The following is a 27,500-nucleotide window of genomic DNA, read 5'->3' as shown; positions in this document are numbered from 1 at the left end:
TTATTTGTTATTTACATTATTATAGTTTTTATTTATTATTTTATTATTATGATTTTTTTTTCGCATCCGACCTAGATATGGATCAAAAGGTCTCCTGTCGGCATGCTCCGCCTTTGTAATCCTTTGTAATCCTTTGAAAAGATTAAATAACTTTATGGATGCGGATGACAGGTAATAAGGGACACGAAACTGTCTAGTGTAGGCCTCATGGTCTCTTGCAGTCTCTTCCATTCTTATATTATTGTTCGTAATAAAAAGTGATGTTCGTCTTGAGTATTGGATATCACGTCTTTCTTCCAACCCAGACGAAATTTTTTCCCATCGAATGAGGAAATCCTCGACTGACTGACGATACACTATGTGTCAGCACAAGTCAAAGTCCGGGTTCTTTGTATATCAACATGGTACAGTCGAGCACAAAAGCTTCTCTACATTTTCTCTCACACAAGCAGTGGTAACAAAAACGCTGCAATGTTTCCTTGTCACCCAAACTCATTGACAGAATATATCTACATTTTTTCAATTAGAATTAAAACTAATATCGTTATATGTTGGCAAAACACTGGAAAACTTGTGTACCCACGTATACCTTAAGGGTCTTTGAAGCTACATGTACGAAAATAAATGAAGTATAAAAACAAGTGCGTGAATGTCTCTTCGAATACCAATGGCCGACTAGAAACAAAGAATACCACTTGAGAAAATGGGCTTCAGAGGTTGACAATTTCGGTCAATCCTGGAAAGGGGCATTGAGACGATTATCACCCATGGAACGAGTGGCAGAAAAGAGCAATAAAGGTAACAATCAAGTTCCAATTTGAGGTTGATGCCCTAGTCAGACCTTTCGGAGGAGTCTGCGTGGATAACATAAAGGGGAAACACGTCCCCCACTCTTCTCTTCTTCAGAGAGAGAAAAAAAAGAGAGGATTGGTCCTCATCTTTGCCGTTTCCTCAGTCTTTGGCTCTATCATTCTTGCATTCATCATGGGAATTCTATAGGACTCATTAAGAAAAGCTCTCGACCCTTTTCCGGGTTTTAATTTCCGCGCCAATTAAGGGATAATTAGAGTCCGGGAAAATATTTTCCTTTCCTTCCTCTTAGCCAACGACATACTGGGACGAATACGCTGGCACATACATGCGCGCGCAGACACATACGCACGTACACACACACACACACACACACACACACACACACACACACACACACACACACACACACACACACACACACACACACACACACTCACACATACACACACACGCACGCACGCACGTGGAGTCCCTGACTGTCACTACGACGGTCCGGGTTCGAATCCTGCCCAGGGCTGAAATAATTTCAGTATTGCTGCGCTTCGAGTCGTTACTCCAACTCTCATGGGCAGGGAGTTGGGTGTGTGTGTGTGTGTGTGTGTGTAAGGTCACAGCATTACCCACAGATCGGTCATACGAGCTCTGAGCTCTCTTTCGGGAGGGAAATAGCTGTCGTTCACGAGTACAGCGCGTGATCCAAAGACCAAGGATCAATCACACACACACACACATGCACACACACACACACACACACACACACACACACACACATACACACAGGCATACACACACACATACACGCACATACACACACGCACGTACACATACACACACACGCGCACACACACATACACAGGCATACACACACACGCACACACATACACACACGCACGTACACATACACACACACGCGCACACACACATACACAGGCATACACACACACACACACACGCACATACACACACGCACGTACACATACACACACACGCGCACACACATATACACAGGCATACACACACACGCACACACATGCACACACGCACACACACACACATACACACAGGCATACAAACACACACACACACACCGACGAAAACGACGAGATGGCGACAGTGGTGCTTCTTTTATTAATATATTTTCCTTAAATATATATATTTACTTTATCACAAGGGTCTCAATATACCAATGACCCTCAGATCCGTATATTCACTTTACCCAGCCAGAACAGAAATCAAAGTGTGTCGCCGTTGATGATGTAAAAAATCGTTCGTGTGGATCAGATAAACGTTTTTTTTTTTTTTTTTTTACTTGTCGCCTTGTCACCATCGCGACTTCCCCACTTTCTTTTTTGCTTTTTTTGTCACATTTCATGACTATATTTCTTATTCCCCAATTGGAGATCATCACCGATTTGAGGAAAGTCCCTATCCAAGTGGAAAATATGATTATTTACCCTCATTTACCGTCATCCAGGAGGTGCCAAGATAAGAGGGAGGGAAGAGGGTGGAGGGGAGTGGAGTGTGATAGGGATGAAATGGGTGGGAGGGGTTTCTATGCCTTTGCTTTTTGGCTACCTGCCTCATAAGGGGGAAAAGCGTTTGATATATGTATGCGTATTCACCTTGGTCTTTGGATCACGTGCTGGACTCGTGATCGACAGCTATTTCCCTCCCGGAAGAGAGCTCAGAGCTCGTATGACCGATCTATGGGTAATGCTGTGACCTTACACGCACACACACACACACCCAACTCCCCGCCCACGAGAGTTGGAGTAACGACTCGAAGCGCATCGATACTGAAATTATTTCAGCCCTGGGCAGGATTCGAACCCGGACCGCCGTATTGACGGTCGGGGACTCTACCAACCGCGCCACCGAGGTATGTATGTGTGTATGTATGTACCATCATGCATTCGCTGATTTCTAACCTGGCCGAATGGAAATCCCCTTTTTGACACTTTTTACTTTCTTTTCCTTTTTCTTAGACTGGTTTCTTCTGTTCTCTTTTGGATAAAAAAAAAAATCGGTTTCTGATCTGAAACTCCTAAGAAACTCGTGTGTCTTCTGTTTCATCTTTTTGTCGTTCTTTTCTTTGGTTTCATTGTCGAGTTCCTTTATTTTCACTCGTTCTTCCTCAGTATCACTTCTCCCCACCTAAACGTTCTGAAACTTGCCCTCACCTGCCAGTGTCTAAATTCTATTAATTACATCCTTTGTCGTGGTTTGTGATCCGAATTTAATTCTTGACAAAAGTGTGTCTCCTTTTAGCACTTACCTAACAAAACACTTCTTTGTAATGATACGCTTCGGCTTTCGATACTTCCCATGAATGTGTAATTTCTCCAGCATTAGGTATTTCTTGTCTAATTCTTTCCGCCCACGAAGTGATGTGTTCTTCTATCCACACTCAGATTGTGCCAAGTTTATTTTTGATCCACCACAATTTCTTCCCCGTTTCAGCTCCTCAAATATGATAAATCCTCTTTTCTTAAGCGCAAAGAAAACCCTCAAAGCCCTACGCGCTTCCGATCAGGATGTAAACAACGATGCTTGTTCGTGTTTTCTTGACTACAGTTTTACCGAAGTTCCTCCTGTTTGCCTTCGTACTACAAACATAAAACTTTCGTTTTTAAAGGGTGCCTCACCTACATGTTCTTTCTTTGTACTTAAAACAGGGATTACATACCCCAAGGAAGACTATACTTAAAATAGGGATTACATACCCAAGGAAGGCTCTTTATACTTAAAATAGGGATTATATATCCAAGGAAGGGCTCTTTATACTTAAAATAGGGATTACATACCCAAGGAAGGCCTCTTTATACTTAAAATAGGGATTACATACCCAAGGAAGGCTCTTTATACTTAAAATAGGGATTACATACCCAAGGAAGGCTCTTGATACTTAAAATAGGGATTACATACCCAAAGAAGATCTCTTGTACTTAAAATAGGAATTACATACCCAAGGAAGGCTCTTTATATTTAAAATAGGGATTACATGCCCAAGGAAGACTCGTTATAATTAAAATAGGGATTACATACCCAAGGAAGGCTTAGAAATCTTAGGAGCACCCATAGCCTCAAAATTCGCCATTGGCAAAGGAATTAAAGTATAGAATGAAGAAAAGGAACCAAGTTGTCCAAAATTATCGTCTCCACTGGAATCAAAGTTAATTAAACTAATCCCCATTCCGGCCCTCCGCCCGGATAATAAAAAGTGTCGTGATTGGATAACGTGATTTTTCTGCACCCAATCACGGGGGTCTTTTAGATCTACGTCATCCGGGATGGGCGGGGCGTGTGCTGACAGATTAAGATGATTTCCGTACAAATCAGCCTCCGGTCCATTAGGTATGTGACCGACAATGACCTCATCTGCCCACCTTCCCTTACGAGGTCATTGTCAATTAACATCGGTAGCCCAGTGAATACAGTGTTGAACTCATGTTGGTCCCGTACAGCCTTGGCCAAGCGGGGAGGCGACCCGTTCATCGGCCTAAAAAAAACCCGGCGGATAATGAGTTTGAGTGAGATTGTCGAAATTCTATTTTTCAAAATAATTAATCATCTTTCCCGTGATTTCAAAATCAACCAAGTATCACCCGTATGTCTTTCTGACATGATCGGTATTTTCCAGATTCCCCGAGTAAGGTCAACGAATTACATCCTCAACACACGGGGTCCCATGGTGACATACTTTCAGAGACTTTGTCGTGCCGCCAGGCGATTTTATTACCCGGATGGACGTGGGGTTTGGATCCAAGGAGAGGCCGTTCAGGCCGGATTCCGACACCCCAGTTGATGAAAATTGTTTGTCATTTGCCAAAGCTCCACAGCAGGTCAGCGCACCGAAGAGGCTTTGCAGGCTGGTCATGTCCCTTTCGACAGTCCTGACCCACCCGTTCGTGCCTTCTTCCTCCTCCTCTTCCTCCTCCTTCTCCTCTTCCTTCTCCTCCTCCTCCTGCACCTCCTCCTCCTCTTCCTCCTCCTTCTCCTCTTCCTTCTCCTCCTCCTCCTACTCCTCGCTGTAGACAAAGATACTTTCTCCTACAATATTACGGTGTTTGTTTGTTTGTTTGTGTGTGTGTGTGTGTGTGTGTGTGTGTGTGTGTGTGTGTGTGTGTGTGTGTGTGTGTGTGTGTGTGTGTGTGTGTGTGTGTGTGTGTGTGTGTGTGCGTGTAATTCACCATGGTCTTGGGTCACGTGTTGGGCTCGTAATCAACAGCTACTATCCGTCCAGATGAGAGCTCTGAGCTCATGTATGACCAATCTATGGGTAAGCTGTGACCTGACACATACCCAATTCCCCGCCCACAAGAGATGGAGTAACGGCTCGCGAAGCGGTACTGAAATCATTTCAGCCCATGGCGGGAATCGAACTCGGACCACCGTAGTGGCGGCCGCGATCACTACCACTGCGCCATCGAGTCGTGTGTGTGTGTGTGTGTGTGTGTGTGTGTGTGTGTGTGTGTGTGTGTGTGTATGTGTGTGTGTGTGCGCACGCACACGGAAGCGCGTTTGAAATATGCTAGTCTAATAAGTGTTTATAATAAAAAGAAAATAACCTTTACTGAGTTAAGGTATCAATATCAAAGCCTGGGATCAACATTTCACTACTTCACTTACGGGCATTTGGCCTTTGTTTATTGTCTATTCAAACAAAATAATTTAATACACATTGTTTGATGCTGGGGAGGTCACGCGTCAAGAACACATGTAAACATATATACGTTGTTACAAGCATTGAAAAGGTCGTTATACCAAACGTGACAAAGGTGCTCAATAGTGGAGTGCGTGGAAGACGACCACTTGGACGACCTAGAAAAGACTGGAGGAGATGAGTTGAAGAAGATGTGGAGATATGCAGAATAGAACAAAGAGAATGGAAGGTGGTGGTGGTGGCACAGGATAGAAGGACGTGACGAGACGCTTCAGAAGCGGTTATGGATCACCAAGGGGCCCGAAGGACAGCGGAGTGAGTGAGTGAGTGTGTTATATTTTGAATGCATACACAAACTGTCCGGAAATAGATTCAATTTGGAAGTAGGTAGAAACAACTTTGCCAACCGTGTAGATAATGAATGGAATAAACTTCCTGCACAGGTAGTGCAATGTAGTTCAGTTCGAAGCTTTAAGAATCATTTAGATAAATACCTAATTAAATGCTGTAATGATTATAATCTATCTTATATTATTTGTTTTTGTTTTGTTATCATTTGTCTGTCTGATTTTCATTTATTATTAGTTATATGTCAATTTATTATTATTTACTATTTACCTGTTTGTTTATCATTTAACTATACCTATGCATTTATTTATGTATTCTATTTGTTATTTACATTATTATAGTTTTTATTTATTATTTTATTATTAATATTATTTTTTTTCGCATCCGACCTAGATATGGATCAAAAGGTCTCCTGTCGGCATGCTCCGCCTTTGTAATCCTTTGTAAGAATCATTTAGATAAACACCTAAGCAAGATACCGTAATGATTATCATTTATTTTACATTATTTGTTCTTGTTTTGTTATCATTTGTCTGTTTGATTCTCATTTATATTAGTTATATGTCAATTCATTATTATTTACTATTTACCTGTTTGTTTATTATTTAACTATACCTATGCGTTTATCTATGTATTTTATTTGTTATTTACATTATTATAGTTTTTATTTGTTCATTTATTATTATTATGATTTTTTTCGCATCCGACCTAGATACGGACCAAAAGGTCTCCTGTCGGCATGCTCCGCCTTTGTAATCCCTTTGTAAAAGTACAGACGCGTCCGCTCGGTTGGTACACGTGTTCACATCTGTTCTGTCATCTGTTCCCGCATGAACAGTTAAAATATGAACAAGTGTTCATGAACGAAGGCTGCATACTCTCAGTGTACAGACAAACAGACAGGACCGTGGTGCGAGGAACTGTAAGTACACTTGAAAGAGTACATATGAATGTACAGTACACATGAGAACACCTTAACACATGTACTACTCACGCGTACTCGTTAAGACAAATAAACGTAGTATTACACAATGTTTGCATTTGTAAATTTCGCTGAATGGAAACCCGGAGCCCCACAGTCACCATCAACGGTCCTTGGGCTCTCCAGGAAGAAGCATCAGACTGTATTTACTGTGGGACTGTTTCTACGTCACACAGGCTGAAGGTGGTAAGAAGGTGGGATCAGTCACCGGTTGTCAGGTCTCTCTACGCCAATAAGAGCAGAGATAAACTGATACAGAGAGATCTTAGACCCAATTTCGAGACAGAGTGACAACCCTTCGGGGTTGCACACTCCATACAGGGGCGAGTGTGTTCATGGTACTGGAAGACCAACGAGGGAGCCGATTCTCTCCGAGGTCCATCACGTGCAGCCTCTCACCCTTAGTCATCCAATATACGTAATAAACCGCGTCCAAAAAGAAATAAAAATGAACAAAAGAAAATAAATAATAACAGGGACAGAGCCCAGCATCAACCATTGTAAAATGTCCTCCCATTTAGTCATCTCTAATGCCCACGTTGTTCGAAAAAAAAGGTAATTTTAAATATGCAAGCGTTCTCATATTTGTAAAACCTTGAGCCACTCCATGTCCCCAGCGACGAAAACTAAAACTAATCTGCATATTGCAGATGTGGCCTCTCGAGACCACACGCACACGCACACGCACACGCACACACACACATATATACACTCCTATATCAAATTTCCGTTCTAGATGATAAACAAGTGACTTACGCACACTCACACTTTTTTGTTTTTATTTGTATTTTAATTAATTTTCTACATATTTAGAGAGAGAGAGAGAGAGAGAGAGAGAGAGAGAGAGAGAGAGAGAGAGAGAGAGAGAGAGAGAGAGAGAGAGAGAGAGAGAGAGAGAGAGAGAGAGAGAGAGGGAGAGAGAGAGAGAGAGGGAGAGGGAGAGGGAGAGAGGGGGAGGGGGGGAGAGGGAGAGGGTAGCTTCGATATTTGAAAGGAAACAAAAATCTGCGCCAGCATGAACAAACCAAAACATAAGTAACATTCTCTCTAAAAAAAAATGTACGTGTTAGCATATCAAATCATAATGAGGGTTCCAAACGATCACACGTGGATTTTGAGTGTACATAAGGGACGATGCGGTCACGCATGTACAAACGTCAGTTGAAGCACGTCTTGTACGTCACGAGTCAAGTGGAGAAGTTCACGGTGATTTCTGCGCACGACAAATGCATACGTGCGCGCAGAGGCTGCTTGCAACGTATGCAGACTCTCGTGAGCACGTGAGGGCGCGTATGAGGAAAAAATGTGCATAAGTCTCCACCCCGAGGTACCACATGATCTCCTACTTAGGCAGAATGTGTAGTGGGAATGAGTCTGACCTGATAAAGGTACATTGTACATGTTCGCGTGTGTGGCCTATTACATAACAAGTTCTGGGACACGTTTGGTGTGTTCATTTTTTGCGTAAGAAGATAAACACCACACACACACACACACACACACACACACACACACACACACACACACACACACACACACACACACACACACACACACACACACACACACACACACACACACACACACACACACACACACACACACACACACACACACACACACACACACACACAAATGCAAGGACCAGTCATACATGTGTCTCAAGTCACATTTTCGAAAAATAAATAAATAAATAAACAAAAATTAATTAGGAATTATGTTTTGAGAAAAACGACTACAGAATAACACGGGCACATTTGGAGCCGCGATATTAGCCTAGGACTGCAAAGCCCACAAAGCAGTCCACAGAGAGGTTGTAGAGGAAATTAAAGAGTAAAGAGAAGAGGACAGGTACTGAGAAAACAGTAATTCAGAGGACAAATGCTCGTGGGGCACCGTATCAAAAGAAATAGATTCTATCTGGTGCGTCTAGCAAGACCACAGCTCAAACGTTTGGTCGACCATATCGGTTTAAGGTAAAACTAGTTTCAGTTCTAGAAAATATTAAATCCCCCATCGTATCGGTATGGAAACTGTGAGTAGCGTCGATGCGTGAGGCGGACATCGGAGAGAATCATGTCACCCGACACTCGTTTTCAGATCTTGTTAATACCTTCACCTATACATGGAGGTGCAACACAGAGGGGCTGGCAGTCGGTTTCCGGGCCGGGGTTAAGACCTCTATCAGCTTTGATTGTTTTCCCTCTTCTTCTTCTTCTTGTTTTTTTATTATTATTATTATTATTATTATCATCATTAACATTATTATTATTATTATCATTATTATTATTATTATTATCAACATTATTATTATTAAGGGGCATTTAGACGGCCAAACGGTTTGACAGACCCGGTTTGAAGTGATGTTTGACCGTGTGAATAGGGTATTTGGTTGTCAAACGACCAAATACCCCCATTCACACGGTCAAACATCACTTCAAACACTTGTCTGACAAACCGGGTCTGTCAAACTGTATGACCGTGTAAATGGCCCTTTATTAATAATTATTATTATTATCATCATTATCATCATTATTACTATTATCATTATTATTATGACTAAAAGGATGAGTCATTCTTGCTTAGGACATCTGGACTGTTGGTTCTTCGAGAAGAAGCATTTTTGAGGGCAGAGATGAAACAAGAAGCACAGCTCTTGAAGACTGTTTCTCATCGTGATGTAAAAAAAAAATTAACTAAAAGAAAAGAACAGAAAAGGTCCTTGGAAGATAATTAGGACATACAGTAGATATGAATACATGAGTAATAGTACTTACTAAAAGGATGTGTGTGTCTGTGTGTGTGTGTGTGTGTGTGTGTGTGTGTGTGTGTGTGTGTGTGTGTGTGTGTGTGTGTGTGTGTGTGTGTGTGTGTGTGTGTGTGTGTGTGTGTGTGTGTATGTGTATGTATGTATGTATGTGTATGTATGTATGTGTGTGTATGTATGTGTATGTATGTATGTATGTGTATGTATGTGTGTGTATGTATGTGTGTGTATGTATGTGGTGTATGTATGTATGTATGTATGTATGTATGTGTGTGTGTGTGTGTGTGTGTGTGTGTGTGTGTGTGTGTGTGTGTGTGAACGTGTGTGTGTATGTGTGAGAATGTGTGCATTTTCGTATTTGCTTGTTTGTTTGTTTGTATGTATATCTATACAGTCAGAGGACTAATTCTATTTCAATGAGACCTAGCACTACTTCGACAAGAACGCCTACGTACCGTTGTTGATGACCACGGTGCGGACGGGTCGCGAAGACTTGGACCCTCCTTCAGATTCGATCCCACAAAAGCAAGTGTCACCTTCACATTCACACTCATGCTCGAACTCCTCCTCCTGCGACTGCTGCGTGCCACCACCTCCTCCTCCACCATTCTCCTGTCCCCAACCGGAGGACGACCTCGAGTGCCAGGACTCCCATGACCGGGGGAAGGACGAGGGCCTTCCCATCGGCCGGAAGGGTCTGCGGCGGCCTTCGGGGCCGTAGTAGTCTCTGAAGGGTCGTGGGGGTCCGTAGAACTTCTCCTGGTAGTAAGGCTTCTCCTGGTACCTGTAGGGTTTTCCCTCTACGTGGCTCTTGTCCTTGTCACCTCCGTCGCTGCTACTGCTCCGACTGCCTCGGGGGTACGACGGTCCTCGTCCCTCGTACCTCTTGTCGATGTAGTAGTGGTTCGCTCCTCTTCGGTACGGGTAGGGCTGGTGGAAGGGAGGCCGGTGGTGGTGATGGTGGAAGCCGCGCTGATTATAGTGCTGGTGGTGGTACGGGTGGTGATGGTGGGGGTGATGGTGATAGTGACCACCTTGGTTCTCCTTGTTAGCGTACGAGGACGAGGACGAGGTCCGTGTGTGGTTCTCGTGCGAGGCCGAACCGTCCCCGTCCTCGCCTTCCTCTTCCTCCTCATCGCCGTCCCCGTCCCGGTCCTTCCGCGGAAGTTGAAGCTCGTCTGCAATGAAGGGCGAAAAGGGATGTTAGACACGTGGGAGGAACGACCTTACGGAGTGAAGAACTTATTCGAATTCTGATGAGCGTCCGGGGCCAGGATCATTCCCGTGCGGGAAGTAAACAACCCCAAACTCACCCCAGAAAAGATCTCCAGACCAAATGTTCTGTGAAACAAATTGAAATAATATCAACAGCAACAGACAAGAATGGTAATAATCATGAAGATCATACTGATGTCGCACTAAACCAAAAGACTTGGTTGATTTTCTACTCCATCATCGCTTGATGGTACCAATGAAGGTGACTATTAGTAGAAGTCATAGTAAAATAAAACTAGTGAATCATTAATGTTGCTGGTGATGACGACGATAATGGTGGTGATGGCGATAATGGTGATGTTGGTGATGATGGTGACGTTGGTGGCGGTGATGATGATGATGATGGTGATACTGTTGTTGGTGATGAAGATGATGATGTTGGTGGTGACGGTGACGGTGGTGGCGAAAAGAACTCTAAGAATGACCGAACTGGTAATGCCTTACGCGATCCCCGAGCTCATAAAGATCTCCGAGAACCCCCTACGGACCAGAGGCACGCATCATTCGTGTATGCATCAGGATTCGTCTCTATTCAGAAACGAACACGGATTACTTTAAAGCTCCACTCTCTCTTCCATCTGTAATAGTGACATATTCCCTGTGTGTTGTACATACGTACTTGTAGTATTATTGTGTATTTATTGTGCATATTGGTTTTATTGTTGCCATTGTATATTTGCGTGTGCATTTTTTGTAATCGAACCATGCGATTCATGTATGTTTTCCCACGAATCTTAGCGTCCCTACGCCAGTCTTGTTATCGCTTCCTAAGTGTACGCACGTTGTTGCTGCTGTGAAATATTTACTTGAAACAATTGAACTTATGGTTTCATTGAAAGCCACCCTAATACATTTTGGTGGCAGCGAACTGTGACTCTCGGCTCGACGTTGTCCTCATGGGCAGAAGCGCTGGTTATTCCAGACAAAATACCAATACCATCCACCAAGCTAAGGCGGTCTGTAAAGGCTCAAGAATACTATGAAACGTACTGCGTAAGACCTAATACTGTTCAACATAAAAACATAAGAATGGAAGAGACTGCAAGAGACCATAAGGCCTACACTAGCCAGTTCCATGTCCATTACCACCTATCATCCCCATCCATAATGATATCTAGCCTTATTTTAGTATAACCAATGGTTTCAACGCTCACTACATGGTTACTAAGTCTATTCCATTTGTTAACCACTCTATTGGTAAACCAGTTCCATTTGTTAACCACTCTATTGGTAAACCAGTTCCATTTGTGAACCACTCTATTGGTAAACCAGTTCCATTTGTTAACCACTCTATTGGTAAACCAGTTCCATTTGTTAACCACTCTATTGGTAAACCAGTTCCATTTGTTAACCCCTCTATTGGTAAACCAGTTCCATTTGTGAACCACTCTATTGGTAAACCAGTTCCATTTGGTAACCACTCTATTGGTAAACCAGTTCCATTCGTTAACCACTGTATTGGTAAACCAGTTCCATTTGTTAACCACTCTATTGGTAAACCAGTTCCATTTGTTAACCGCTCTATTGGTAAACCAGATCTCAAATCTAAGCAAGAGGGCAACGCTGAGAAAACGGGGACTCCGCAGGAAAAAAAGAATAAAAAAAGAAAAAAAAAGGTGTGGGACGGTTCCATTTGTTAACCACTCTATTGGTAAACCAGTTCCATTTGTTAACCACTCTATTGGTAAACCAGATCTCAAATCTAAGCATGAGGGCAACGGTGAGAAAACGGGGACTCCGCAGGAAAAAAGAATAAAAAAATAAAAAAAGGAGGGGGACGGTGGGGCTGGGGTTTGCCAGGAGCAGGGCAGGTCCTCCTTAATGTGCACATGATACTGCCACGCAACGGGGTGAGGACGCAGGCAAGCAGGAGAGCTGGGGGACGGGCGAGCGGCAATTTCCCGCCGCGACCGGGCCACGAAAGGTCCGCGGATAGAGAGAAAGTGGAGGAGGCCCGGGAACGGACGAGGTAGAGGCCTCGGGGGCAGATATACGGAAGTCCCAGCATGCGAGGTGAACGGGAGAAACGAGGAAAACCAGGACGAAAAATAGTAGAATAAGAAGCAGAGAGAAATAAACAAACCATGATAAAATGAATATGCTGTTCACACGGGCACCGTAACAGACTGTAACCAATGACTGTGGACACAAGGGCCAAGTGTAATTGCAGAAGAAATACTACTATCTGAAAGCACGAGGCGAAATCCGGATCAAAAGGCAACGAAAGGACCTTTGAGCTCTCACCCGGACCCGAGCGCCAGTTCGACGCACGTGGTCGCCTCAGCGGCACACACCGTTAGAGGTCTTCCTCCTCTCGTCCTCATATATCCGTCAGGAGCTCGGGAGAGGGCTTGGCCGACAAGTCTCCCGACGGGGTTTCCTACCGTGGGTTCTCACCTAAGTACTACAGCGCACCGAGTCATATCTGAAGGAAGTCTGTTCCTTGACAACACACGTTTAAGATACGACCAAGTTTACGAGGTCGCAAAGGACGCTTTCACGTCGTAAATTAACGACCCAAAGACGTAAACACTCCCTAGTAGACATTTGTCTCACTGTGGTATTTATAAGTGAAGGCAACTGTACAAACACATGCAGCTTCCTGTGCTGGTTCTCCATAGTGTCAACTGAGAGTCACACCTGGGAAGTGATGACACGTGGGGTTCATGCGGAAGGGGACGCCTTATGGCTTGCATGTCTCTTGAGAAGTTTCTTGCATCTTTCTTTGACTTTGACTTTCAGCTTCTTTGATTCCTTTGCTTTCTCAGAGCCACCTCCACAAAAAGAAAAGAGGAAAATAAGAAACATGCATCTACAATTAACAGAGACGGGAGCTAGCACGCGCTGTCATAGCAGCAACAATAATATTCAGAGTGAATAACAGCATTATAAAAACATATTTACGTAATTCTATTTGGGCAATAGATTTTTTTTAATGCCTAAACACGATCTCTCTCTGTCTAATTCTCTTCTCTATTCTCTCTTTCTTCACCTTCCTCTCTCTCTCGTCTCTACTCTCTCTTCTTCTCTCCTCTCTCATAGAAAACGGGTGGCAAGTGTTGCCATGCTATTGGGTCCTGGGGCGGCGCGGCGCGGCGCGACGCGGCGGAGCTGGTTGGATAAGGCGTCATACCGCCTTACCTTTCGCTTCGCGTCAGGAATCCTATCATTATCCAAGATCTCGTTATTATCATAACCTCCCAGGTTATACATTACTGAGTCCAGCCTTATGTTCTCCTTCATATAATCTTACTCCTGGGGACAGATAAAAGTATCATGGATGTGTGTATGTATGTATATGTGTATTCGTGTGTGTGTGTGTGTGTGTGTGTGTGTGTGTGTGTGTGTGTGTGTGTGTGTGTGTGTGTGTGTGTGTGTGTTGTGTATGTGTGTGTATGTATGTACCAATGCATGTATGTTTGTATATAGGCAGTTACGTATGTATGTTCGTATTATCATTATCATTATCAATATTAAAATCAATAGTGGTAGTAGTTGTCACAGCAGAGGTGGTAGTGGTAGTAGTAGTAATAGTAGTAGCAGTAGTAGTAGTAGTAGTAGTATTGTATTAGTGGCAATGGAAAAACAAGACAAAAATATCGTAGACGAAGTAAACGAAGAAATACAAAAATGCGGATAAGAAGATTAAATACGAAGAAAGATAGCGATATATATATATATATATATATATATATATATATATATATATACATATATATATACATATATATATATATATATATATATATATATACATATATATGAAATATTTGAACGCGAGATATACATATATACAAAACAAAAAAGTATATATATAATAAGACCGAGCGATTTCGTATATATAAGACACTATATATATGAAAATGTCTGAATAGACGAAATGCATAAGAAATCACTTGAACGCGTGATCCTAATTATACTAAAAAACCACAAGGAAAATAACAGAAAAAAGACCGAGCGCTTTCGTCTATTCAGACACTTTGAAGATGAAAATGTCTGAATAGACGAAAGCGCTTGGTCTCATTTCTGTTATTTGCCTTGTGTTTTTTCGAAAGAGACAAAGAAGAGTGCGAAGTAGCGGTAGTAGTATAAGTAGTATATCAACAACCAGTCTACGAGAACCACACTAATACCATCTACACATACGACCATTACTTTCGCAAGGATCGTCCCATAAAAGATGCACACACACACAGAAGCCAATTATCCACTTTATGCTCCGACGTGTCGTTATTTCTTCCTCGGTTTCCTTTCAGCGTACCTTGCCCTAGTCCTCTCTCTCTCTCTCTCTCTCTCTCTCTCTCTCTCTCTCTCTCTCTCTCTCTCATTATGAGGTTTCTAAGTACATACGTTTACTGTACTTTTTTTTGTGTGTGTGAAATTAGAGACATCCCAAAGTACCAGTTACACATTTTCTCATTAATGAATAATATATATATATATATATATATATATATATTATATATATATATATATATTGAGACATTCTTAGTCTTGAGTTTATTCCATTCCTGCGAAACTAGTCAGGAATAAACTCAAGCCTAAGACTCATGTGTTTCCTACTCCGCTTACGTCATACACACACACACATATATATTATATATATATAATATATATATATATATATATATGTATATATATATAATGTATATCTGCTATTCCTCTACACAGTTACTCTTCATAAATCTCTTGTATAATATTGTCACCAATAGATAGAAGCTCTGATTATTGCCGCTTTCTCTCTCTCTCTTGCTTTCTCTCTCTCTCTCTCGCTTTCTCTCTCTCTCATTCCAACCTGCCATCCTCTCCAAATGAAGCTTCCAATCCTGCGCTGGATCTCAATTTACCTCCTCACCCTCCTCTCCCGTCCTCACCGAGTCGAAATCTGAGGCTTCCTCCTCCTCCTCCTCCTCCTGGTTCTCCTCCTCCTCCTTCTCCTGGTCCACTTCCTCCTCCTCCTCCTCGTCCTCCTCCTCCTCTTCCTCCTAGTCCTCGTCCTCCTCACCCCCTCCTCTTCCTCCTAGTCCTCGTCCTCCTCCCCCCCTCCTCTTCCTCCTATTCTCCTCCACCTCCTGGTTCTCCTCCTCCTCCTGGTCCTCCTGGTCCTCCTCCTCCTCCTCTTCCTGGTCCTCCTCCTCCTCCTCCTCCTCCTCTTCCTGGTCCTCCTCCTCCTCCTCCTCCTCCTCCTCTTAGTCCTTCGCCTATGACCCCTCGACGACCTCGGCTCCATCTTGCAGAGACCTCCTCCCGAGCCAATTCCTCCAGTTTCCTTCCCAAGATCTTTCCTGGACCTCTTCACCATTTACGGATTTTGTTTAGCTAAGACGAACCCCTGGTCTGGTGTGGATTAACCCCCAATACCTGATCTTAACCTCATTTGGTCTTAACCTCGCTCCTAATGGGGTTTAGATAGCCAAGAGGTTTGGTCATTCAGACGACAAAGGTGGAGAGCACGTTCACCAAGCCTCGTTTCACACGTATCGACTTTTCGCCGTGTGATGTCCACGACACGACGTCGTGTTATCTAATAACCATAGATGTCTATGGCTACAGCACGCTTAGTTGCATTTTCATCGAATCTTTTAATCACAACTTATTATGGGAAACTGATATGTTATAACACGTTTGTAAATGGACACTTTAAACCCACTATCGGAGGAATAATATCAGAAGTACAGGAGATCCGTATACTTCGACTACTATCTGTGGTCCTCTTCAGCAGAATGAAGAGGACTACAGATAGTAGTCGAAATATACAGTTTTCCTGTACTTCTGATATTATTTCTCCGATAGTGGGTTTAAAAGTGAACACAATTTATTATGTCTATTCTTGGGGACTCTATGGTACCGAGGATGTGGAATCAGACAGGTAGTAAAGGGCAACGAAGGAATAACAAAAGCTGAAAGTGATTAGCCCTTTTCTTTCGAGTCATGAAATCAAACAAATAAATGAAAGAATGCATAATCAAGTAAATAGATGCGTGGTTATGGTCCGCAGCATAGAGGTTATACGAGGTTACTCATTCTTCCCTACCGCGTGGTACTTTGATTTTTATCCTGACTGCCGCCAGGTGATTTTATTCATCTTCGTGGCATTCCATCATTGGCGAAGGAATTCATGGAAAGAGCGAGTGTCCCGAACTGACCCGTCTGGTCGTCTATTCAGGTTGCAATCGTTAAAACCGTTGCAACCATTACAGGCTTAACCGTCACAACCGTTAATTTCAACCGTTACAACCGTTTTGTGAAGTCGCGACACTGCATCATCATTCGAGACGCTAACCTATGATTATTTCCATGATTTATTAATCTATTCATCTATTTATCTACTTATTCATTCATCTATTTATCTATTTATTCATTCTTATTTTGTCAGTTGGTCCGGTACTGTACTAGAAGTCGCTCACCCGCCTCTGATCCCTCTCCTACCTTGGACTCCGGGATTATTTATTTTCATCTTCATTATCATTATCATTATTAATCTGGTTGGCCGCTGGCACTCTGACGATCTTTGTAGCCGATTGCTCAAAACTGCAGAAAAAAAAACTTCCGCAACTTTGAGCCATCAGCTACACAGATCGCCAGAACGCCAGTGGCTATCCAGTTTAATATGAATTGTATCAGAGAGATCAATCCAATAATATTATCATTATTACTATCATCATTATTATTATTATTTTATTTGTTTATCTATTTATTTTTGTCTATTTCAGCTGCTGGGCCGAGAATGAACAGCTTCCACTATGTAGCACTCTGATGCAGCTGTCAACCTCACCTTCAGTGCTGGGATAGCCAAGTCCTGAATACAAATGTCACCGCTGGTTTGAGCTTCGAACCTTGAAGCCTTCATACTCTCGCAGCCAAAGCCATCTCGATAAATCTCTTTGAGAGAAATATTGTAACTTTTTATTGTCTGCCGTCAGGCGATTTTATTCAACCTAGGGAGAGGGGGAAGGCAAATCAATCAATCGATCAGTCAATTGACCATTTTGAGTTCACTGCTGAGCAAAGGCCTCTCCCAAACCACACCTTAACTCTCACGACAGCGCTAACCTGTCACTTTATTCATGCAAACTTCTCAATGTTAACTAGCAAAGGACCTATTCAAATCGTACAGACTTTGTCAGTGCGCCTTGACCTTTAAACGCTGTTAACATAGCAATAGACTGTACACATTTATTTTGATTTTAGTCAAACTTCATAGAGACTTCAGAGGAGCGACCGAGGTTATCACCTTAGCCTTATGTACTTTGACTTCCAGGTAGTGTAAAGTTTGTTTACCGCTTTTTATTCCGTTCAGCCAGACCTAAAGCCACGGTCACACTATCACGACTCAAGTGAGTTCGTTTGAGTAGAAACGACTTCGTTTACGATTTTTTATTTTTCGAATTTCCAAATCACTTCTGCGTTATATGCCGAGAAGCTGAACGACGAACTAAGAAAATCTAAACCTAAACAAATATTAGAAACATTGTTGAATTGTCCTTAGAGAAGTCTAGAATACATTAAACGAAGTCTTCCTGCAGCTTTTCAAATTCACAACATTTGATGACCATCGTGATAGTGTGACGGGGGCTTTAGCCTTCCTCCTTTAAGAAGGCATTTTCCCATCGGTTTCTTGTCGCTGCCGCACCATTTCCTCCGCCCTCCTTCTGATCTTAATCTCATCGGTAAGTAAACTTTCTGAACGCCGAACTCCTGCTCCAAGTCCACTCTGCACCACGCCGCTCTAATCCTCCGGCTTCCATTTTGGGTCCCTATGCCATGGTCAGGCTACTCATTCTCTTGAGCAATTTCTTGTTATGTAACTGGGAAGCTTGGCGTTGGCTTCGCTGAATTAGATTGCAGAGACACGCTGGGAAGTCTTTAGTGCAATGACCCTCGGCTGGGTGGGTGCTACGCCCAAAGGGTTGGTACTCTCCACTGTAAATAAATCTACTAATAAATAATAATATTTTCATTGAGTTTTCTCTCCTTCTCATGATCTGATCAGGAATGGTGACATTTGGTTACGCGTTGGCCTTTACGTATGAAGTGTCACAATAACGAAATGGTTGAAACATCGGTAGAAAAAAATCAGGCGGCACAGACATTTCTAGAGGTGTGTCACCTATGTCAAGAAGGTGACAAAACAGGAACTGAATCAAAATTCAAAGAATTTTGTAAAACACGGGGTATCTCCATGTCATAAAAAAATTACCAGATGTATTATTTGGACAGAAGCTTCAAGGAACACCAAAGGAAGAAGAAAATCCTTGATAGGGAAGTTGACAGATGGTCTGCTGTAATAAACCGTAGGAAAGGTGGAAAACCGACTATTGACAAGCCTAAACGGCTCAAGAAACTCCTAAGTTAATTTGTAATGTGGCTGAACAAATCCGACCACGTTATCAGTGTTGAAGGTGTTTGCAAGGATTTTGTTGATTACAGCTAAGGGTCGGAGGCCAAGGCCCGAAGCGCCCAAGAGCGAAGCGAGCAGTGCCGTAGTCCAAGTGCCAACGGCGCAGCCATGGCGGTGAAGCCGGCGCTTGTAAATAAATAAATAGATAAATAAATAAATAAAAATAATAAGTAAAAAATTCCTTTACCATCTCTATAACTCCACTTTTTGGGCATGGCATTATCCTTAAACAATCACTGGTAATCGGCGACGGAAAAATTACACACATACACATACATATGTACTTCTTATGACGTCATGAGGGGACAAGCCCCCTCCTCCCCCGGATCCGCCCTCGGGGTCTTAAGAAATCAAGAGGGAATAGCAGAAGTTGAAAAATAACCAGCGTTCTTTTTATTTCACAATGGAGAGGAGTCTCCAATTGGAAAACAATGCTGCGTGACTCTGGTCCGTAGGGGTTGAACAACTACAATGACGAATGATAGAGGTAACTATAGAAACTGTGCTTCGGATCCATTCTTTTTTATGTAGGAGTAGAGTCTTCTGGTGTCGTAGAAGAATTACTGCAACTTCATCTTCCCTGACGACAGTGAATGAGAACAAAAAAAAAAAAAAATCAATGGAAGATACATACATACATACACGCACGCACACACACACACACACACACACACACACACACACACACACACACATACACACACATATATATATATATATATATATATATATATATATATATATAAGTACACACACACACACAGATGTATAGATGATCCGATTGCAAAAGCCTTCGCGTACAGCATTACGGAAAGAAAAGCTGTCCCTTCTCATTAGGATCTGGGGAAAAAGCGCCCTATTTCTGGGAAACGCACCAGACAGCTCCTTCCAACAATTTCCCAGAAAGAGAGGAAAAAGTAGGAGAGGAGAGGGTGCGGGAGTGGAGGAAAAGAGAGGACAGGGTAGGAGAGAAGAGGATGAGAGAGGAGAAGGTAAGAGAGGAGAGGGTAAGAGAAGAGAGGACAGGAAAGGAGAAGAGAGGAGAGCAGAAGAGAGGAGAGGAGAAGAGAGGAGAGAGGAGGAGAAGACAAAGGAAGAGAAGAGAAGAGAAGGTAAGAGAGGAGAGGGTAGGAGAGGAGAGGAGAGGAAAGTAGAAGAGAGGAAAGGAGAAGAGAGGAGAAGAGAGGAGATAGGAGAAGACAAAAGAAGAGAAGAGAAGGTAAGAGAGGAGAGGGTAGGAGAGGAGAAGAGAGGAGAGTAGAAGAGAGGAAAGGAGAAGAGAGGAGAGGAGAAGAGAGGAGATAGGAGAAGACAAAAGAAGAGAAGAGAAGGTAAGAGAGGAGAGGGTAGGAGAGGAGAAGAGAGGAGAGTAGAAGAGAGGAAAGGAGAAGAGAGGAGAGGAGAAGAGAGGAGAAGAGAGGAGATAGGAGGAGACAAGAGAAGAGAAGAGAAGGTAAGAGGGGAGAGGGTAGGAGAGGAGAAGAGAGGAGAGTAGAAGAGAGGAAAGGAGAAGAGAGGAGAGCAGAAGAGAGGAGAAGAGAGAAGATAGGAGGAGAAGACAAAAGAAGAGAAGAGAAGGTAAGAGAGGAGAGGGTAGGAGAGGAGAAGAGAGGAGAGTAGAAGAGAGGAAAGGAGAAGAGAGGAGAGGCGAAGAGAGGAGATAGGAGAAGACAAGAGAAGAGAAGAGAAGGTAAGAGAGGAGAGGAGAGGAGAGGAGAGAAGAGAGCCTTTGGGCGATCGTAGCGAGGCTACTTGTCCATTCCTGTGCTTCCTAACCTTCCCTTCTAAACAGGTAGTACCTATCAAGTGCCAATGGCCTTATAGGATACGCGCAGTACATCCATAGAACCGCGATTAGTGGGAGACACAAGAGGTGGCGGAGGCGGTTGGGGGTGGTGGAGGTGACCATTTAGATGGTGTCGGTGCAGGTGTTTGTTGTGGTGTCGAAGAGAGTAACCGAAGTGGTGTTAAATGGGCCTTTTGTGGTTCAAGACGGACTGTGGTGGTGCCGGATGGTCGAAGTGGTGATGTCAGCGGTGGTGGTCATGTTGTCATGGTGCCAATGGCAGCGGTGGCTCGGTGGCAGTGACAACGGTGGTTGGGTTGGTGGCAGGAGCGATAGCAGTGGCGACAGGAGGAGGAAGAGGAGGAGGAGGAGGAGTGATGATGAGGAGGAAGAGTGATAACGAGGGAGAAGGTGGCTGATGTCCTGGATTAACCCGGCATCGAGATCTGGCCAAGCTCTTGCCAGCATCCCATGGCCGCTACGCGGCGTCCGCGACTGAATTCCCGGCCAATGTATTCCCGGCCACTGACCTGGGCTCGAGTTGCACCCTGCATAACAATGCCATAACGCGCGTCCTTAACCGAACTACTACGCCAGCGGGGAAGGAGGGACTTCGACACAGCCACGCAATGAGGGACACGCCAGGGGCAGGCCAGACGGCCACAGAGGCCAATTACGCATGCGCTTCGGGTCTCAGAGGCTCCCTGAGGGAGAACGGGGGAGTGGGGGTGGGGCTGGGGGTGGGGACTGGCTGCCAAGAACTATTACGGAGCGCGATGAGGTTATGAGAAGCACACACACACACACACGCGAGAGAGACAGAGACAGACAGACAGAGAGAAAGAGAGAGAGAGAGAGAGAGAGAGAGAGAGAGAGAGAGAGAGAGAGAGAGAGAGAGAGAGAGAGAGAGAGAGAGAGAGAGAGAGAGAGAGAGAGAGAGAGAGAGAGAGAGAGAGAGAGAGGGGGGGGGTAAGTAACGAATTACAAGTACAACCTGTGATCGAAAGACGGCGTAGGTAAGCTAACGTACATTGGAAAGAGGAAAGAATGAATGGGGATGAGGAGGTGGATGAGAAGGAGGAGGGGGAGGGAGAGGAAGTGGGGAGGAAGATGAGGATGGGGATAAGGATGAAGAGATGGATGAGGGCGAGGAGGAGGATGGGGATGAATGGGAGGAAGGAGAGGAGGAAGAGGAGGCGATGGGGGAAGAGGATGAGGATGACGGAGGGAAAAGAACAATAGAAAGAGGATTAGAAAAAGGAGAAGGAGGAGGAGGAGGAGGAGGAGGAGGAGGAGAAGGAGGAGGAGGAGGAGGAGGAGGAGAAGAAGGAGGATGGGGGAAGAAGATGAGGATGACGGAGGGAGAGAAACAATAGGAAGAGGATTAGAATAAGGAGGAGGAGGAGGAGGAGGAGGAGGAGGAGGTTGTGGTGTGGGGGCAGGACCTGGTGATAATGGTAACTGTACCATTGGTGGAAATTGAGGTTGGTAGTGGTCACTGGTGAAAGCGGTAACTGTGGTCAAGGTTTTAAAGGAAGCTTAGGAGTCAGTTATGAAGAAGAAGAGATTAAGAAGAGGAAGAGAAAATGAAGGTATGAAGAGGAAGAGGCTAGCAAAAGGTCTCCTGTCAGCATGATCCGCCTTTGTAATCCTTTGTAACAGTGTTTGTCATTTTGACATTTGGAAATAAACTCTCCTGCTGGGATTCGAACCCTCGCCAGAGCGGCTTGCTTCGTAAAAGGAGAGGAGTGGAGTGACGGTACGGTCTTCGCCTTGTAAGAAGCATGCCGCTCTAGCGAGGGTTCGAATCCCAGTGGGAGAGTTTATTTCTTTTGTAACAGTGGCCACACGCTCTCCCGACATAGATTTAACCACCAGTTAGGTAGAAACAAATCTCCCCCGACCGATTCGTCAATGAATGAAACTGCGCGCCGCGCTGGGGCGACTGAATGTAATACAGTTTGAAGTTTTATAATACATTTGGATAAACATCTAAGTAAGTTGTATTTATCTCTTAATTTATTCATTTGTTTATTTATTTATTTATTTGCTTATTTATTTACTTATCTTGCATCTGGCTTCGTTATATGATAATGATGAGGATTGTCATAAAGAGGGTAGGTAGACGAGGAGGAGAAGGAGGAGGAGGAAGAGGAAGATGGATAGGAAATATAAGAAGAAGAAGAAGAATAGGAAGAAGAAGAAGGTGAAGAGAAGAAGAAGAAGAGAGGAAGAAGAAAAAGAAGAATAGGAAGAAGAAGAAGGTGAAGAATAGAAGAAGAAGAGAGGAAGAAGAACAAGAAGAAAACTTGTTCCATCATTACAAAACAGGTCATGTCTGTCCATCTAAGTCATGAGGACTTGGGGGGGGGGGAGGGCACCTCTGCGCCGTCTCAGCATTTACCTTCACTGCGTGAGTGACACATACAAGTCAGGAGAAGCAACGACAAAATCTCATACACAGACCGTCGCCGTCATAAGTAGTATAAATCATATAGTACGAGGTTTACTGCATGAGAAAAAATATGTGGGGAGGTTACCCACGATGTTGTTTTGCCAGATCCTCACGGCAGCAGGCTAGGGGAAACTGTGTTCCATATTCATCAGCATTAATCATTCATTACGTTCAATCATCTTGGGTTTGAGTCCCATAACGGACGCCGGGGTGGGGGGAGACTCTTATTGTTATGCCTCGCTGTCTCCTTCCACAAACCTACCCTCTGGCGGCTGCTACAGTCGACTCTTACACACAAGGTAACCTTCTCTTCAGACTTCGTCTATCCTTTCTGGGTCGTTCTGGTTTAGTGTCGTTGTCGTCGTCGTCGTCTTCATTAATTCTTTTTCATCTACTTCTTCTTCTTCTTCTTCTTCTTCTTCTTCTTCTTTTTGTGACGACATCGTCATCACTATCATTAATTCTTCTTCATCTATTCCTTTTCTTCTTCGTCTTTTTCTTTATTTTTGTTCATACCTTCTCCACTTTCTTCATTAGTACTTCCTTCTCCCTCTTGTCCTTCTTTGTCTTCTCATTCTTTATTCATTCTTCAATTTCGTCGTTATTTCTTCTTCCTTTTCTATTCCTCCTCCTCCTTAATCTTTTTATTATCTATTTCCTCTTCACCTTCTTCATCTTTCTTCTTGCTTTAACTGTTCCTTTTTCGTATTTCTGCAATTTCTTCAATATACAAGTAACTATGTTAAGTATACATACATACATACATATATACTGTATATACATTATATATATATATATATATAATGTATATATACATATATATATGTATATATATTATATATACATATATATATGTATATACATATATATACATTATATATATACATATATACATATATATATATATATATATATATATATATATATATATATATATATATATATATATTGATTATATGGAATCTAGACACACTACCGTCATCTCGAGCGAAACAAGCTACGCCCACCCTCTCCCCCTCAGCCAATTGGTCAGGAAAGAAAGGAGGCGGGGCTTTTTCCACCAGTGACTGCAACAGTGATGCCAATATGCGTTCTAACGAAATATAACAATAATAAATAAATATTTAAATAAATAGAAAAATTCTAACAATGGTTCAGTAAACTATTGTGGAGTGTATACACTTATGTCCGGATGGGAATGATCTTTAACAATAAAAAGTGATACTTTTATTTATTTATTCAGTTATTTATTTATCTTTTGGAAGTCTGAATCGGACTCCAGGTGTGGAACGCCTTCCATGGTCAGATTCCCATCGACCAGAATCGCTGGGAGTGAAAGAAAACACAAAATATCACGTTAGGTCCGTTTACCAATATCTTTTACGAGTTTCTGAGCCATACATAAAACGTGCCTACGTTTCCAAGATGAAAGTTTTGTTAAAAAAATAAGAAAATAAAAATCATACTGGGATAAGGAATGCCATTGAAATAGTCACCTATGGCGGGTGCGCTTACATACAGCAGGAACCAAATCACTTGAAAAAATAAAACTCAGAATAATGATGATGATGATAATGATAATAATAACAATGATGACAATAATATCCATATTGATGATAATGATAATAATAACAATATTAATAATAATATTAATAATTATGATAATAATAATAATAATAATAATAATAACAATAATAATAATAATATTAATAATGATTATAATTATAGTAATAATAATAATAACAATAATAATAATATTGTAATAATAACAATAAACACACACACACACACACACACACACACACACACACACACACACACATATATATATATATATATATATATATATATATAATACAAATATACAAATATACATATATATATATATATATATATATATATATATATATACTTTCAAACACCAGACTCGCGATGTAAACAATGCGACATGACGTCACACTCGTCATGTAAAAAAAACAACATGACGTCACACTAGCGATGTAAACAGAGCTCCATGACGTCATATTAATCATGTAAATAAAGCTAAATGACGTCACACTAGCCATGTAAACATAGTGACATGACGTCACACTCGCTATGTAAACAGATCGACATGACGTCACAGTATGTAACCAAAAAATGACGTCTCAATCTTATCAAATCTTACTCAGATCAGAATTGAGGTATCTGAGACCATGAGTAGTCCTTCCAACTCTCTTACACACTTGACAGATTTGTTTCTGGTTAAAGCAGATCAGTGTGATCTAATCAGGGTTATCGCACATACTCTCTCTAGCCAGGCAAATATATATATATATATATATATATATATATATATATATATATATATATATATATATATATATATATATATATATGCCAATTTCCAATACCAATTACAAAAACTGTGGTTGTATACAAAAGGGCAGATATACACATTTCCTTAACACACACACACACACACACACACACACACACACACACACACACACAAACACACACACACACACAAACACACACACACAAATACACAACACAAACGCGCGCATACGCACACACTGGTACTTATTTCTTTTTTATAGTTTGGTGATATCGTTTCTTTTGCAGGAACCCCGATATCTGGTGCTGCATATTCAGGAGGTCCTGGCTGAAGAGAAGTTTTCTCACGTCTTCATCAACCTGATGGTATGTGAAAGCTATTCTCGAGTTAGCTTCGCATACATATGTCATTCTGTGTTACAGAGTGTGTGTGTGTGTGTGTGTGTGTATTCATTTGGTCTTTTGGATCACGTGTTGGACTCGTGATCGACAGCTATTTCCCTCCTGGAAGAGAGCTCAGAGCTCGTAGGTCCGATCTACACACACATAACTCCCCGCCCACGAGAGTCAGAGTAACGACCGAGGCACAGCGGTACCGAAATAATTTCGGCCCTGGGCAGGATTCGAACCACGAACGTGTGTGTGTGTGTGTGTGTGTGTGTGTGTGTGTGTGTGTGTGTGTGTGTGTGTGTGTGTGTGTGTGTGTGTGTGTGTGTGTGTGTGTGTGTGTGTGTGTGTGTGTGTGTGTGTGTGTGTTTCGGACTCGATTTATTGATCCAATTATTTCTTCTTCCTTCAGAAAGCCAGACGCTTTCATTCAGTTTCATGGAAACCCTGTATACGGATGGGATATATCTCGAAGTTAATAATTTCAAGAATTTATACGCGCGCACGCACACAAGCACTCTCTCTTTCTCTCTCTATCTATCTATCTCTCTCTCTCACACACACAAACACATACCAGCGAAAATATTTGCGTTAAAAACGAAAACATCATAATGCTGACAGCAAAGTCCGTAAATTATAAGTATTATTTTTATCAATCAATTTAAAAACAGCGGCCGAAGAAAATATATGAATATATGTGAAGACACATCGGTCACCATAGGTATAGGATATATATATATATATATATATATATATATATTATATATATATATATATATATTATCACTGATGAAAAATGTAGTAGCACATTTGTAAATTAAAACTAAAACTACAGTCGAAGCGGAAGGAAAAATTAAATGGAATCTGAATCTATATTCATAGATTCACCGTTTGATATATATATATATATATATATATATATATATATATATATATATATATATATATATCAACTGATGAAAGTAATGTAGTAACACATTCATAAAATTCAACAAAGACTACAGTCGAAGCGGAAGAAAAAATATTAAATGGAAACTGAATCTATATTCATTGATTCACCGTTTCCATTTTTTCTTATCTGCTTCGACTGTGATTTTAGTTATAATATATATATATATACATAGATATATATATATATATATATATATATATGTATACACACATATGTATGTATGAGTTTGTGGACGTGAAAGGAGGCACAAATATACAAACATCGCAACTGCACAGACGGGGCCCTTATCATTACAGATATGGGCCCCGAACTCTTGGTTGTATGAAACGCACCATCACATGCGGACAACGAC

General features: G+C 42.2%; 1 protein-coding gene across 2 annotated transcripts in view; it reads right to left on the bottom strand.

Annotated features, from left to right (window-relative positions):
* The window catches only part of LOC143026470 (uncharacterized), a 329,789-nt gene that overhangs the window by 52,407 nt on the left and 249,882 nt on the right, over positions 1-27,500 (bottom strand). The window contains exon 2 of one of the 2 annotated variants that reach the window (XM_076186913.1): positions 10,029-10,751. The exons of the other annotated variant lie outside the window; for it this stretch is intronic. Within the exon in view, the coding sequence (XP_076043028.1) occupies positions 10,029-10,751 (723 nt within the window). The remainder of the gene's footprint in view (positions 1-10,028; positions 10,752-27,500) is intronic. 2 annotated transcript variants of the gene reach the window in all.

Source organism: Oratosquilla oratoria, chromosome 6, assembly GCF_046742065.1.
Source record: "Oratosquilla oratoria isolate Oo_2021 chromosome 6, ASM4674206v1, whole genome shotgun sequence".
Lineage (NCBI taxonomy): Eukaryota > Metazoa > Arthropoda > Malacostraca > Stomatopoda > Squillidae > Oratosquilla > Oratosquilla oratoria.
Note: the sequence above shows the minus strand (reverse complement) of the source record. Positions and strands in the feature narration are given on the sequence as shown.